Source organism: Ctenopharyngodon idella, chromosome 4, assembly GCF_019924925.1.
Source record: "Ctenopharyngodon idella isolate HZGC_01 chromosome 4, HZGC01, whole genome shotgun sequence".
Classification (NCBI taxonomy): Eukaryota; Metazoa; Chordata; class Actinopteri; order Cypriniformes; family Xenocyprididae; genus Ctenopharyngodon; species Ctenopharyngodon idella.
Window position 1 is genome coordinate 2,896,723 of NC_067223.1, and position 16,083 is coordinate 2,912,805.

The 16,083-nt window shown below is 38.5% G+C and overlaps 1 protein-coding gene across 1 annotated transcript in view; it reads right to left on the minus strand.

Moving 5' to 3' along the window:
* Positions 1-16,083, minus strand: part of LOC127511335 (thyrotropin-releasing hormone-degrading ectoenzyme-like) — a 148,148-nt gene that overhangs the window by 38,952 nt on the left and 93,113 nt on the right. Inside the window, exons 8-9 of the mRNA XM_051892107.1 lie at positions 13,210-13,275; positions 7,541-7,728 (exon numbers count right to left, since the gene is read on the minus strand). Coding sequence (XP_051748067.1) covers positions 7,541-7,728; positions 13,210-13,275 — 254 coding nt within the window. The remainder of the gene's footprint in view (positions 1-7,540; positions 7,729-13,209; positions 13,276-16,083) is intronic.

Below are 16,083 nucleotides of genomic sequence, written 5' to 3' on the forward strand. Positions count from 1 at the left end.
AGCACAACTATATATAGTATTCAACATTTACATGCGCATAAGTGCAGATATTATTTCAGACACTGTGGAAAATGGACACCCTAAGAAGCTATACAGCTTAATATGAGATATCTAATATGAGAAGAGCAGGCTGGTTTATTCCATGATGTCAATTTTGGCTGTTGGGAAAGGGTTTGATCATTAAGGATTTGTGTTAGTTAGGAAAACCGACAGGAATGGACAAAATTCTTTTCAGGCTGCTGGTGACTCACCTCCATTCATTCAGTAAGATGATTTATGTTATTTAATGTGTCTGAATTATGTCTGAATAAGCCTCAATTTCGATTCTGTGAAAAGACTAAAACCTCTATTATAAAATAATATGGTAACACTTTACTCAAAGCCTTTGTGTATAATGCATTATAAAGGAATTCATAATGTATGTTATAATGCATTGTCTTTTCATAAATAACTGTAACCAAAGTTAAAATGGATTATAATATTTGCAGATTCCTTGGTACAACTGACATTGGTTGTTTGTCATGTTTTAATGCGTTATACTTTCTAAAGGCATAACATAAGTATTATGACGTATTACAAATGTATTATGAATAAAGTTGTTGTTTTTGCACACAAAAAGTATTCTCGTCGCTTCATAAAATTAAGGTTGAACCACTGTAGTCACGTGGACTGTTTTAACAATGTCTTTAGTACCTTCCTGGGCCTTGACAGTGGTGGTTAAATTGCTGTCTGTGGAGGAGTCGGAGAGCTCCCGGAGTTCATCAGAAATATCTTAATTTGTGTTCCGAAGATGAACGAAGGTCTTGCGGGTTTTGAATGACATGAGGGTGAGTAATTAATGAAAGAATTTTCATTTTTGGGTGAGCTAACCTTTAAGGGCAGCAGAAACAGCTGTAAACAGCAGATGCTGGGATGAAAGTTTATATCACAGAGAATATAACTGTAGCACAGTTGAGAAGACATTATGCATAAGATGAAGCAATATGAAGCCTGCTGGGAAACAGTATTTAAACGCATATGTTTGTAAGGAGACTATAGAGAGAGTTTCTGCGGTAGATGAGCGCTGATAACAATACTTATGAATTCCAGTGATAATAGAAGCATCTGTGTGTGTTCAAATGAAATCACACACTGATACATTTACATAAAACTGTGTTCATCAGTGGGATTGAACAAGAGAAGAAAGCAAAAGAAAATTAAAGTTCTCCACAGGCTGGTAATTTGGTGGCTCATGTTTATGTTCATTTATGGAAGCGTCTGTTATCATCATCGTTATTTACATCCCTCAGGAACTTTGTGTTATGGCCCAGAGCTTTAGCTAAAGCACAAATGAAGAGTTCAATCTTTGCAGCAGACGGATAAAGTGTGAGTGAGATGAGAAATGTGGGCATCATATAATGTTTATGAAACAAACTCATGTTTGTTATCTGCAGTTGTAGATATTATTCACTTGCTCTTAATAGACAATAATATATAAATGAAAGCAACAAGCCACGAGAGTCATTAAATGCATTATAGTGATTTTACCAGTCAAAATAGAGTTGTTATGCACATATGGAGAAAAAAAAAAAAAAGTTAATATAATAAAATTTAATAAATAAAAATTATTTTAAAAAGTGCTTAAAATGTTTTGTAGAGTATTATTTTGACATTCTGTTCTGTTTCCTTTAGTTCCTGTTACCCTGCTCTGCTTAGTTTTAGTTTCCTAATGCTGCGTTCTAGATGAGGTTGGACATGGGAATATCCTAAATTAAATGTCCCACTTCAGACCTCGGTGAGTTCCAGACAATGAGACGTCACGTTAACATGTTGACCACATGATGTCGCCACAACACAATGAGAGCATATCATGTTTTTGTGTCAATTATGGCAAAAAACAACATAAAATAGCATAAAACAACTGACGAAAAGCAAAAACGAAGGTATTATTACATAAACTTAATGACTTAAAGTTAGTTTTTACGTTTATGCTCATTGGAAGCAGGACTTGCCGACATCTTGGACATCAAATGACACTTCTCACTGAGGTTGGGGTTGATTGATATACCCAGAGTTCACAGGCTGAATGTTCGACTTTGAGTTATTTCCAAGAACGAGGTGGGAAAAATCCAAATTCCGAGCTGTCTGGAATGCAGCACAAGTTACTGATTATGTCCCTGTTAGTATCTATTTGCACCTGTTTCTAGTTTAGTTGCCTTTGTTTTACCCCTGAATATATTGTCCTTTGTTTAAGTCACTCTTGGTCAGTTCTTGTTTACGCTTAGTGTGGTTTGTGTTTAAAGCTTTAATTTTGCAATCTCCTACATGTTTTGTTTATAATTAAATGCTTATCCCTGGTTTCACAGACAAGGCTTAAGCCTAGTCCCAGACTAAAATGCATGTTTGAGCTGTTTTAACAGAAAGCAAGTTACACTGACATACCTTAAAATATCTGCCACTGTTTTGTCTTAAGATACACATCAGTAATTTTCTTCTTCTTTCTTTCTTTCTTTCTTTCTAGGGCACATCTATAAAAGCTACTTACCGGTAAATGTCCTGGTTGAACTAAGGCCTAATCCTGGCTTAATCTAAGCCCTGTCTGTGAAACCAGGCCTCAATTTTGTAACTTTTTGTCTTCATCATGTCCTTACTACAACCACTGTTTCCAATAAAGAAATAAATCTGATAAAGATAACTAATAATTATACAAAAATTTATAATAATCTAATATTTAGTACCAGACATTTTATGAAGAAAATGTGCAGTGCTTGTCTGTATAAACCTCACAACTAGTTGATCGGGATTTCTTCCCTTACCAGAGCAGTTTTTTTTTTTTTTTTTTTTTTTAATTATTATAAAATTCTAGAGATTAAAAACTTAGGCAATTTATAATTTGCAGTAAATGACTGAGAAATGACTGAGCCTTCAACACTATATCACCACTGTAAAAGAGTAACAGCTGTGGTCTGGATGTGCCTACATTTAAAATTCACTGTAATTAACCACCATCCTCTCTTTCTCTTTCTCTGCTCATGGGTTGTGAGGTCTCAGTCTCTCTGTCTCTCTGTGTGAGAGTGATAATATCTCACGCTCTCTTCAGGGACCGCTGGCTTTTGCAGTCTATAATTAGTCACTGGGGTTTTTATGGCTCAACATATGTGATACTGTAAAACCAGCCGCACTGAAGTGAAGAAAAAATACAAGGGTTTTCATATGAAAGCTTCCATGGATGTCCACACTGGCTGGAGTTTGTGTTGAGCATGAACTGTTGTGTTCATCTATGTTTTGTAGACTTTATAGATCTAGCGGCGGTTTGAAACCACTGAGGCAGTGAGGAACTGGACAAAAGAAGATGAGGATGTTTTGCTGGGTGGGTTAGACAAGAAAGGCTGGGATGTGTTGGATATTGAGGAAAACTATTTACCCCGCAGAGAGCAACATGCAGCTAAACATCTGCTGACGTTTGAGGTGGATTTCTGGAACACCAGGGATTCATTCAGTTGGAGAACATGAGGTGGTGAAGTCTAATAATTCACCCGAACAGACATATTTACACCTGCTAATACCATTAAGTGATCCAGTCACAAGAGTTCATTTCTGAATACAGGTAAACAGGATCTAATATGATCACACATTGCATTTGTTGCATAAACGTCAATGTGTCTTGATGCAGTCTGAATATTTTGAAGGATCATCTTCTCGCTAAGCACTTGAAGTGTCAAATCAAGGCTTTTAAACTTTAAAATCAGACATCCAACAAACTAATTGGAAAAGCACACAAATTATACAAGTATATAATTTTTGGGATGAGTTACATCAACATTCAGTGACACATTAATGTATTAAGAGATGTATAGTCACAAAACCATGTTATGTTGCACTTATATATTTTGTATTAGATTTAGTATTTGTATTGGTAAATTATTTAAAGACAATGCAAATACATTTTAACATAATTTAAAATCATTTTAATAGCTTAGTATCTCCCCTATCAAATCATCATTTCTGTCATGACAACTCTCGGAGTGTGTGGCATGGTAATGGATATGACAACGTAAATGTGTTTGGTCTTGGCGGAATAGATCTGCTACGCTGCTGCTGCAGAGCAAGTACGGGACTTGCTACTGCCAATTTATACACTGACTACACGCTACTGTGACATGTTGCTGCTGTACAATAGAATACATGATTTACCCATAGCGGATCTACAGTATACAGGTGGAGCTGGGGAAGAAGGAGGGTTTCTGAAAGCACACTGCAAACACTTACAAACCAACCTCAACTAGACCTACACATTCCTACATTCTATAAGACTCTATAAGGCTTAGATCCACCTGGGGACTGTAAAATAATTCACAGGAGTAACTGTACATATCCAATACAGTCAAACCTGCAACGAGGAAATTAATTTGTGCCTTTAAGCACTAATAAGATGTTTATTTTCTCTGTGACATCAGCTCAGCACAAAATCTGTGCTGTGAAAATCCAAACAGAAGTCAGGTAAGACACGAGTGTAAAGGTGTTAATGAAGGAACATTTCAGCTCCAGACTTTTTACACTTGTGAAAATAAGCACAGGATCTGCAAACTATCTTGGACATGCCAAATGGTCCTTTTATGATTTCAGATGAGGTGTGTTGAAGTACAGCATCACCATTTGAAGGTATAAACTTCACTTCTCTCTAATATTCACACTTAAGTCCACTTTATAATGACTTATTCAATCTTACTAGATTAAAAGTAGTACAAAAAAACACTTTTTGTTATTCTGGTTGAAACTCTCTTCACATCCTGATAGCAATCAATAACAATAACTTGTTCTAAATATTACAAAATATACATATATCTTCTGTGGTAGTCTCAGGACCAAAAAATGTTCATCCAGTCATTGCATTCAGTCTTTTACAGTTCCTCCTAAACTAAAACATTGAGCTTATTCTGTGTTCACGCCATGCCATAACCACAATTACGAGATGGGAACCCGTGATATTTTACCAGCTGTTCACATCCTCAGATTTTTGAGTTTCTATGTCAACACTATCAACACCGAAATGAATCTCAGTCAGTCAGGTGGAACAAGTAAGAGCTGTGTAAATTGTTTATGTTCATTATTATTGTAATGTTATGTACTTTGAGACATGAGGTAATGTAACACTGTCTCTCGTGATGCTTTGCAGACTCTGATATGGCTGTGCGCGTTCATTTGTTTTGGAGGAGGCGTGGCTTTGGAGAACAGTCTGAAGGGAGGGTGGGATCTTATGCTTTCAAAGCTAGCTTGCTATTTCTAGCCTCTCTGAAATTACTTACCCTACCTTTAATACTGAGGTTTTATAATGGAGAGGAAATCTGTAGCCTATAAGCTAACTGCTAATATGCTAACAAGCTAACAATCAGATTGGCTACTACAAAACCTACAATACAATACTACAATAACCAGATTGGCTACTACATGATCTATACAAAACCCTAACTTTATAAAAATAAGCGAAAAATGTTTAGTTGTCTACTTTTAGAATGCTTCCACTGCAAATGCATCCATACTGTATGTAAATGCATTACCATAAACATGTTTTTCATTCTTTTTACAAACTGAAGGAAAAGTCAAAATTAATTACTGTGGTAATAAATAACAGACCAAATATGATGTCAATGCAGCTGACGCTGTATTTAACCCAAAAGAAATTCCTTTAATGTAAGCTTGAAAGAAGACGTGGATTAGCATATCAAGTGTGTGGCTCTTTGCTAGCTGGATTATGGAGCTGCTTCAAGAGAATATCAAAGTTTCGCATAAAAGCCAGCATGTGTTTTGAGTACAACGGTGTGGAAAAAATGTATTTTTCTGTGGAGTTTGGACATCTCCAGGCAGACTCTGGACCCTTTATGAACTTTAATGAGATGGCAGTGGACATGAAACACACAGAAGGAGTGTGAAATACATTCAAACTGACCTTCTCTGTTTTCCTTTTGTTGCTGCCAATGTTTCTGTCAGCACATTTTGCTAGGCTGGCCTAAAGCCTCAAGTGAGGTGTTACACTGCATTTACAAAGGTGCCAAATCCCCCTGCATTCTGGCAGGTTGTCTAGTGCTCAGCTGAAAACCCGCCTGAGGGGCAAAACAGGAAAGAGACGCCCCCTACTCACAACACAGCTTTGCTATTGATTCCTGAAGCGGCTCTGCTTCTGAACGCCTCTACAGAAGACCGCAGCACTCAGAAAACACATTCATGTAGGAGGAGACGTTCAAAGGACCGTGGCTTTGTCTGCTCTGAACAAATGATCTCAGGAAAAAGGCGGACTAACAGATTTCTACCTGTATACTTCATATTTATGAAATCAGATGACACATTGAGAGCTAGCCTAGCCGCGCAAAAACACAATGCCTTTGATTTTCTGCAGAATATAAATCAAATGATGACAGAAATGATGCTTTAATCTCTCTAGAATTAGTATTTTCTCCTATTTCTAATGGATAGATTTGGTTTTTAACCATCTTTAGTCAAAAAGCAAGCAACAATAATATATTAAACAGAGACTGTTTTTCTCATATCCTGATATTGCAGATGTTTGACACTGATATTTTTCTCAACTTGAGAAACTTTATTATTATTATCTAAATGGCAATACTGCTTAACAACCCTCACTACACACACCCAAACTGACAGTTCAGCTTTAAAATTCAATTCTTGAGTCAATTCTTGTGCTGCTAACAGTGTCTAATCCAAAACAAAAGGAGGATTTCTAAAACGGATCAGAGGCGGTATTGAATTATTCATCTCACTCTAACGAAGAATTAAACTAATCTATCTGCCAGTGACACACGCAGTTTTCTGTGACGACGCAGACGGATGCCAAACAGCATGTGGCGTGTGGCGGTGATGGGTTAGCATAAATCGCTAATAATAAATGAAATGCTCAGTTAATAGCAGCTTCATAGCTTGTGTGCGTGAATATGATGTGAGATCTAATTCATACAAACAGTGTTGTGTTGTAAAATAGTTTGTTGGTCTTAGCTGACTGGCCAGTGAAAACTGGCAAACCATTTTAGGCTGGTTTAAGCTGTTTCTTTTAACAGGAGTGGTAAAGGCAGACATCTAAAGATGTGCTAAGGACCAAACTGTTCACATCCTTCAGATAAGTGAGGAAATCCTCTGGGTCTTCATGCTGTTTTGGGGAGCTAGGATAGTCTGTAGCTGTCTAGCTCTGCTTATAATCTCCAGATGGTCTATTCTTCTGTATTTCTTCCAAAATATCTTAAAGTTTAATCTCATTTTTAATCAAAATGGTTTCTTTTTCTCTTCAGATGCAGAACAACTGTAGGATCTTTTTCTCTTCGAGCTTGATCTGATCACAGGAAACTATCAGAGCATTCTGGGAGGAGATTCACTTACTGTGTGGGATTTTTACATTATTCAGCATTCAGCAAACACACCGGCCTCTGTGTATTATGGTGGATTTTCTGCACTGATGTATGAGGTCATGGAGAATCAATGTCAAGAGGTCAGTTGACTGATGGCGTTTCATTTTCATGCAACAACCTGTCGCATTTGACATATAGCACACTACCTTTTGTTGAAGAGCTCAGGATTCTGGATCTTGGCATCCGTGTCATAGACAAAGTGCTCTTGGGAGATGGTGACACTGTTGTCAAGACTGTCGTTCTTGCTGATGGTGACGACAGGGTAGCCCATCTGCAGGGTCCAGCGGTCCATGACCTGCGTGATGTTGATGTCCTTTCCCTCCCGCTGCATGGCCTGCAACACAAAATATCATATATCAAAACACATCATACACAGATCAGAGTAGAATAGATTGTGTCTGCTAGCATCAGTTAAGTGGAAGTGAGTTGTGTTGGTAGGCTTTAAGAACCACCTAATGAAACATTTATAAATTAATTTTGATGCCTTTAATGGGTTCTTATGCACATATTTGGACTGATTCAGGTTTTCTTTGTCTTGCAAAACTAAAACATATAAACCCATCCAGGACTTTTAATTAAAAACTCTCAGTGAATAGAAACGCGATTAAAATCCACTTTTTGCCATGTAAAATGAACATCACATGGCAATTTTCATTTATCTAACCTCTTTATACAAGAGAGATACTTGTAAATGAGCAGAATTAGATTTATAAGTCTGATTTCTTCAGAGGAAGCTTCTCCTCCTATTTTATAGAAGTAAAACATAAAATTAAATCTCACGGCTCATTAATGAGGAAAGGGAGTTTTGTCCCTGGGGGAAATATACTGCAAACTGTTTCTACTTATTCTTTGAAAATGGCTCAGCACACTGGACAAGTGGCAATTTTCTGTATGAAAACTAGCAGGCCAAGTGGAACCAGTTGCATTGGTGCCGTGACCCGGATAGGAGCGAGGTTTAGAGAGGTGCGTGTAACAGAGGCCAGCTAGTAAGGGCTGTGCAGGTAAACCTCACTCCCCTACCCTTAAGAGGTGTGCTAGAGGCTGCTGTCTTTAACATCATTGTTAGCTGGCCCGTGTCATATGCCAGAGGATGCTGGTTCGAATTCCTTGGAACAGTGCGAGTAGAATCAGTCACATTGGTGGCGTGACCCAGATGCAAATGAGGTTCAGGGGGGTGAGTGAATCTGAGGCTAGATAGAAAGAGCTGTGCAGATAAACCTCACTCCCTTGCCCTAGCAGAGGCATACTAGCGACTGATTCTTGAGGCTGTGGGCTTTAGCCTTCTTGTTAACGTGCCCAACTCCCTGTTGGCTGTTGCTGATTTGAGCCCTACTCTGAGCGGGTCGAGTGGAACCGGTCGCACAAAAGTCAAACTCTACTGAATTCAATCAAGTTGAGTCTTCCGTGTGCTCTATATGAAAAGTATTTGTGTATCACTGACAGTATTTTGAGGTTTCATTTCAGCTGTCTGAGTCCAGAGTGGACAGTGAGGCAACTTGCTAGGTTTTGGTTCAGAGCAAATGTCATTGACTCCATAGATATTTCAAATAATCTCTATTCACCGCATCCTAAAGATGTGCAGTATTTCATATTTACTGGAGGCAGTTTACTGGAGTTATTTTGTATGAAATTGGTTGTAAACCAGTGGAGAGCTACAGTTTTTCTGCAGCAGCACAGAGTCAGTGTGTTGTGGAGACCCGTGGGATTGGAAGAGAAATGTGGCGGCAGAAACAAAGTGCTCTGTCAGGCTCTCTTGCATTCTGCAAACTACAACTTGACTAGATCAGTCGAGCATGTGAACTTTCTCTCTCCAGTATAACTGGGACGCTCTTGCTTATAGCAACTGATTATGACCATTGTGAGTATTAAAATTTCAGAATAACTAAGCTTGTATGAGATGACTTTAATTGATTAGTGTCTAGGATATTATATAGAAAATGATAAGTGAAACCAGACAACTTCTCACATCTGTCGATGACTCAGTTTGTTTACCATGTGAATATAGAAGAAGAGGCTCTGCAGAGCCTGATGACGGCAGCTGATGTTCCTACATTATGAATCATTTTCTGTAGGACGCTTTCAGGAAGCTACTGTACCTTTGCCCTAGTAGAAATAATTAAAGGAAGTGAAGGCCGGTCTGACCATGGGTCGTGAGCTTGACAAAGGGCTTTGTGGGCGCTAAGCACTGCCAGATTATTGCAGCAAATTGGATTTCATGAATAGCTAATGAACACTGCGCATATCAGTATTCATTAGATGATGGGCTGTCATGGACTGTTAACGTAGCTAAATTCGTCAGTGCCTCACAAACACGGTCACTGAGAGGATGCGAGGTCCTGGTTTGGCCCCTTCACATGAATACACCTTTAAATCCTTTCTGTTCAGAAAGAGAAAATGAAGAAGCTGTCGCCCATCAGCCGGCATTTAGGAGAGTGATGTGAATGACAAAACGCTTCATACGGTGCTGATAGCTGCTAAATGTCCTGCTGTTCCATTACAAACTATAATAACTTTGAGATTACGCTTGAAAGTAATCTCATTAAAGTCATGACACTTTGTGAGATGAGTGCTGAGAGGACTTGCTGAGAGTCGTCTGACTTTAAAAGTGCATCTCTGTGATGATGACTTGAACCCAACGCTCGACTTCACTGTGATTATGGATGTTGGCTACGACATTTCCTAACAATGGCCAGCAGTTCCCATCGCTCTTGGTGTCTTAAGGTTTTTTATGTCCTCATCTGCCTCTTAAAAAGCTGAAATCTTACATATTAGATAGTTTAAGTTTTTATATTAAGTGCATATTAACTGCACTGCACTTCTCCAAAACGAAACGTGTTTTTGAGGGCCTAAACATGCTCGAAAAGTCATGAAACCTTGCACATTCATCATCAAGTGGTCAAAATTTACATCTGATGTGGGTTTCAGAATTAGGTGTGGCAAAATGGCTCGATAGCGCCACCTACAAAATTTAAATTAAGCGCCCTTTGCGCTACGTTTCACGTAAAAGTACGAAATTCGGTAGACACATGTAACAGCCCAATACCTACAAAAAGTCACTGGGTGAAAACCCAACAGGAAGTGAGATATTTAGAATTTTCTCTGAAAATTTTTGCAGTTTTTGCCATTTCCAGACGTTGTACTTTAACAAACTCCTCCTAGAGATTTTATCAGATAAACATCATATTTGGTCAGTCTAAACTAAAGGCCTTTGCGACGCTAAATTGCGAAGATCTATAGTTTTCGCTAAAGGGCGTGTCTGTGCTGGCCTGACAAAGTTTGATGTTTCGCCATGAAACAGAAAGTTGTTGTAAATTGGGCATACAATGTCTGATCTGCCCCAAACTTCACATGTTTTTAGTGCTGGCCTTCTACATGCCAATATTCAGTTACAGTCATAGCGCCACCTGCGGGCAACAGGAAATTACGTTTTACACTGTGATTAACTCCTCATAGAGATTTACCAGATCAACATCATATTTGGTCAGTCTAATATTAAGGCCTTAGCGATGTTAAATTGTGAAGATGTAGAGTTTTTGTTGAATGGCGTGTCCGTGGTGGCCTGACAAAGTCTCATGTTTCGCCATGAAAGGGGAAGCTGTTGTAACTCAGGCATAAAATGTCCGACCTGCCCCAAACTTCACACGTTTGATAAGAATCCTGACCTGAAGACATGTACATGCCAATATTCAGTTAGTCATAGCGCCACCTGATGGCAAAAGGAAATAGCATGCTTTACACTGTAATTCACTTCCAGAAACACATTTAAATATGCCATGAAGTACCAAACACGCTAGAAACACGTTAAATCATGCAACACTTGGCTAAGTGCTAATGTATGCGATTAACGCCTTGAAACAGGAAGTTGTTGTAACTCAGGCATACAATGTCTGATCTGCCCCAAAATTCACATGTTTAATAATAGTCCTGGCCTGAAGACATCTAATTGGCAACATTCAGTTATAGTCAAAGTGCCACCTCCTGGCAGCAGGAAGTGTTGCACATCAAAATGACTTTGCCATATTTCTTCTATATTGACACGCTCAAACACGTCGCCTAGTGTTCACTGTTTTCCTAAGGCCACTGGGTGGCGGTGGCCCCGGGTGCGAGGGCCCTTTCATCGCTGCTTGTAACTTTAATTTATATTTTTATCTTAGCAAATACATCTGAAGATGCACTTAATCATTTAGATGCAGGATATCCTTACTTGATACCTCCGTCAATGAAGGCATATGAAAATGGCAAATAAGAAACAAAATGGCAGTGTTAGCATGTTTTTTTTGCATGTGTGTGATTATAATAAAGAAATTGTTTTGTTAATCAGGTTTTATTGTCATTTAATATAGGAGCTTTGCATAAGCATTAGCATTACAACTTTAGTTTCTCTGTAACTAAACTGAAGGAATTATGGCAAATGAAGTCCAACAGTAACTATATGGTTGCTAAACCTTTGGAGAAATTGAAGCAGCGTGAACGGGAAACATACCTGATTGTTTTTGTCAGGAGGGGGGCAGTCATGCCAAACCTAATAAAAACTGTATTTTTGAGGCCCGAGTGACGCAGCTAAATAGGTCAACTTTCCTTCAGCAGTAGATCATTTTTAGATTTTTTTTGGAGTTATTCTTGGCTACACCTGAGCTGAAGGGCAGATGCTCATATTTAATCTGAGAGACTCATCAGGCTTGTCAGCAATTATGTGACACTTCACTAATCGGGTCTGATAAGACTCATGTAATTTATAAGTTAATTAAAACCACCAGAATCAGCAGCAGCAAGACTTCATTATCAGTATCTGTGAACATTTGCATTTAGCAGGTTACAGCGATCAGATTTCTAGATCAATATGTGACCCTCCCTTTTGGAAAACGTTTTCATATGAAAGGGCACAAAATTCATTTTTACATGGTGTTTGAACAGTGTTGTGTGTCCACAGTGTGTGTAAATAACCAGCCTATAATGATAAAAATCCACCCACTCCTTTTTTTTTTTATAATCCCCATAAATCAGAAGCAGTGTCTGAAAATTTCCCCCTACTGTGACATCACATTTATCAACTAGCCATTCAGAAACATCCAGTTGCATTCTAAAAGTTGCAACGTTTTCCTGAGTCTCTCCATCTGTGTCCTACTCTGGTTCGAACATATAAGGCTGAACACCGCTACAGACAAATTTTTGACATTTTGGCTGTGTGAGATTCTCCAGTTTTGTTGTTGCCAGAGAATCCAAAGCATGAGCTGTAAAGTCTCCACCCTCTTCTGGAAAGGGGGCCGGGAGCAGCAGTTCATTTGTATTTAAAAGGTACACACACGAAAATGGCATGTTTTTGCTCACACCCAAATAGGGGCAAATTGGACATGCTATAATAAATTATCTGTGGAGCATTTTGAGCTGAAACTTCAGACACATTTTGGGGACACCAGAGACTTATATTACATCTTGTAAAAGGGGTATAATAGGTCCCCTTTAAGTGAAACCTCAAGTGTAAAAGCAAGACTATCAAACACAACCCAGCTTGCGCATAAAAATCCTTCCCATGTGGCATTTTCATAAAACCCTCATGCGTTGATGTGAGTACGTGGTGTATTGGCATGAATATTGTGCACCGCTGATCGTGTGAAGTTATATAATGGCCTCTGACCTACATGTATATGCAGTGCATGAATCTCTGAGCACCTGCCTGCAGGAGACGCACTGGGTGAATTTAAGTAGGTTGAACGCAAACAATTTCACTCGTCAGCTCGCCACTCACTGACCCCAGTGATGATTCCTGCTCATGGATGGAGGAGGTCTCACACCCAGAAGATGCTTAAGATCTTACCTCAGAGAATTTGTTCCACAAGTCATCTCTCGCCGCGTTCCCATACATGTGCGTCATCAAGTAATCCTGCAAACAGACAGAGACGGAAATCAATATTGGAAGAGAAATAAATTGGACTCGGACAGGAACGGTGAACTTGGGAAACCAAATAAGCCCAAACAATAACATTACAAATCCGCTCAATTCAAGCTGAACATATGCAAATTAGCAGCAGATGTTTGGGTGTGATTGGCTGTCAGTTCAAGGAGGACCATAAGGAGGCCAATTAGAGGCTGATTATGTTGTTCAAGTCGATGCTGCATCAGCGTGTCACAGAATGAGTAACATACAAATCAGCAACATGATTTTACAGGAGTTTCTTTCAAGATGATGGTCAAATTATGCATATTGAAATAAACACCTTGAGTTTTGAAAAAAATAATAGGGGAAAAACACTAAATGACTACTAATAACTAAAATACTTACACAAAGAAGTACTTTGACGATATATGGAAATCATATTCACACACCATACCATAGTTGTATTCACATGATGCTCCAAGGTACTTCCCATGTACCACTTGCTATTACCTACATTTAGTAAACATGGCACTTTTAATAAGTAATAAGTAAAAAGTGAGCTACGCGAAGAAAGGAAACACCTCACCATAAGTCAGCAAAGTAAATAATGATAAAATCATATTTAACGTATCCTAGTACAAGTGCTTCAACATCAAACACAGACAAATGTGCATAGAAAAGTGGATGTAATATCTGTAATCTTGTGTACTATTGAAGCTAAGACACTGGTGGGTGTTCATTTCACTGCTAAAAGACTTTAATCTGTTAAACAGAGCAGCACTTGTGCCAAGCGCTACATTATCAGTGTGTCTGCTCTGCCCTCCAGTCTCAGTCATACAGGTGGTGGGTGACATGAAGAAGGAGTCTGATCCTGGAGTGCACATTTACATTCATCTGATAAGAACATCTGGTGGGAAGCCTTTTCCCTGCTTTACGAGATTCATCGATAACTCTCGAGTGACCGTGAGCGATAAACCCGTCAACTGTAATCCTCTTCCTGTTGCTGGAGTCAAGAGTACATGCTGACAAAAAACAGCATGTTCTCTGTTAATTCTGGGGCATGTGACACACAATAGACTGGTTTACTGTACACTTCCTTACTACTGTGTTTTAAAGGAATAATAAATATTTTGCCAAATGTCCAGGCTGCTCTTTTTACATCACAAATATTCAATAATTAGTGGCTGTCAAGCTTCAAAAAGACAAATAAGTACCACAAATAAATAAATAAAAGTAGTCCATACAAATATATATGAACTACTGTACTATATAACTATATGTCTTCTGAAGTCATGAGAGCTTTGTGTGATGAAAAGAACAAAACAAGTCAGATTTCCACAGTTAAATGCCAGCACTCAATACCATTAAATGCACTCAGTACTACTGGTTTTGAGCAGATGATGGCTATTCCTATTCCTTTAATAAGGCAATTATTTTAGCCTTTGCTTCATGAATCAAATCAAAAGGGGCACTTGTTGAAACGTGGACAGGCGTCATGCTGAGAGGTTTGAGCAAATTGCATTGGGATCCTAAATGCGTGACCCAGTCCAGCTGGCCTCCATCTCTCTACATGCTCTGCTGAGCTCTTAGAGAGTCTGGGATTTGAGTCTGGAGCAGAACCAGATTCATGTTACCATCCTGATGAATCTGTTTTCAACCAGTGCAATTCCTCTCTCTCTCTCTCTCTCTCTCTCTCTCTCTCTCTCTCTCTCTCTCTCTCCCTCTCTCCTCCAGTCTCTCTTCTGATAGGGCCGTCACAGTGTGTTGTCATTATTTTGACACTGATGTGTTCTGCTGACGGCCACAGCAAGAGGAAAGAGGAGTAAAAATAAATCTAGTTGCCACGTCAGTCAGTCAGTCAGATGCCAATTAGTAATTTGTGTGTGTGAATATACTCTAAATATCTCTAATAAATTATATAGAAGACAGTTTGAATTTATTGATTTAAAAGAATAAAACATTTCTTGAAGTAACTTTTGTATCATAACTTGAAACAAAAGAATGCAATTGCATAGCGAGAATAATATTTGTATTTTAATATATAACTTTTGTCATGCAAAATGAATATAATTATATTGAAATATGCACATTATGTATTTATGGTTATCTAATATGAGACTGAACTTGTTGTTCCTTAAATGTGGCTTTTTTTTTTTTGTGATCGTATAAAGATGCTAAATTGTATATTTGACCATTGTCCCTGCATTCAGCAGGTAGAAATTGCCTGCTGAATGAGATTTTTGCAGTATGAAATACCCACTCTGCTCATTTGCATATATTTGCATAGCAGCGAGGGACCACCAAGAGCCATTTTATGTTTGTGTTGACATTTTCCAGTCTGCTTGGCCTAAAAGTGTGTATTTTAATGAATGTGTTGCTACCCACCACTGTTTAGTGACCAAAAGCGCTTATAGAGAGACAGGAAAGAGAGAAAAACACACATACAGTGAAATCATAGTGAATCGCAATTAACAGATGTCTACTGTCTACACAGACTGAATGATGCTCTAATAAGACAAAATAATACATAGCATATAAAAATATTGGGTGAAATAGTCTTTAAAGGGTTAGTTCACCCAAAAATGAAAATTCTGTCATTAATTACTCACCCTCATGTCGTTCCACACCTGTAAGACCTTCGTTCATCTTCGGAACACAAATGAAGATATTTTTGATGAAATCCGATGGCTCGTGAGGCCTCCATTGCCAGCAAGACAATTACCACTTTCAGATGCCCAGAAAGCTACTAAAGACATATTTAAAACAGTTCATGTGACTACAGCGCTTCAACCTTAATGTTATGAAGCGATGAGA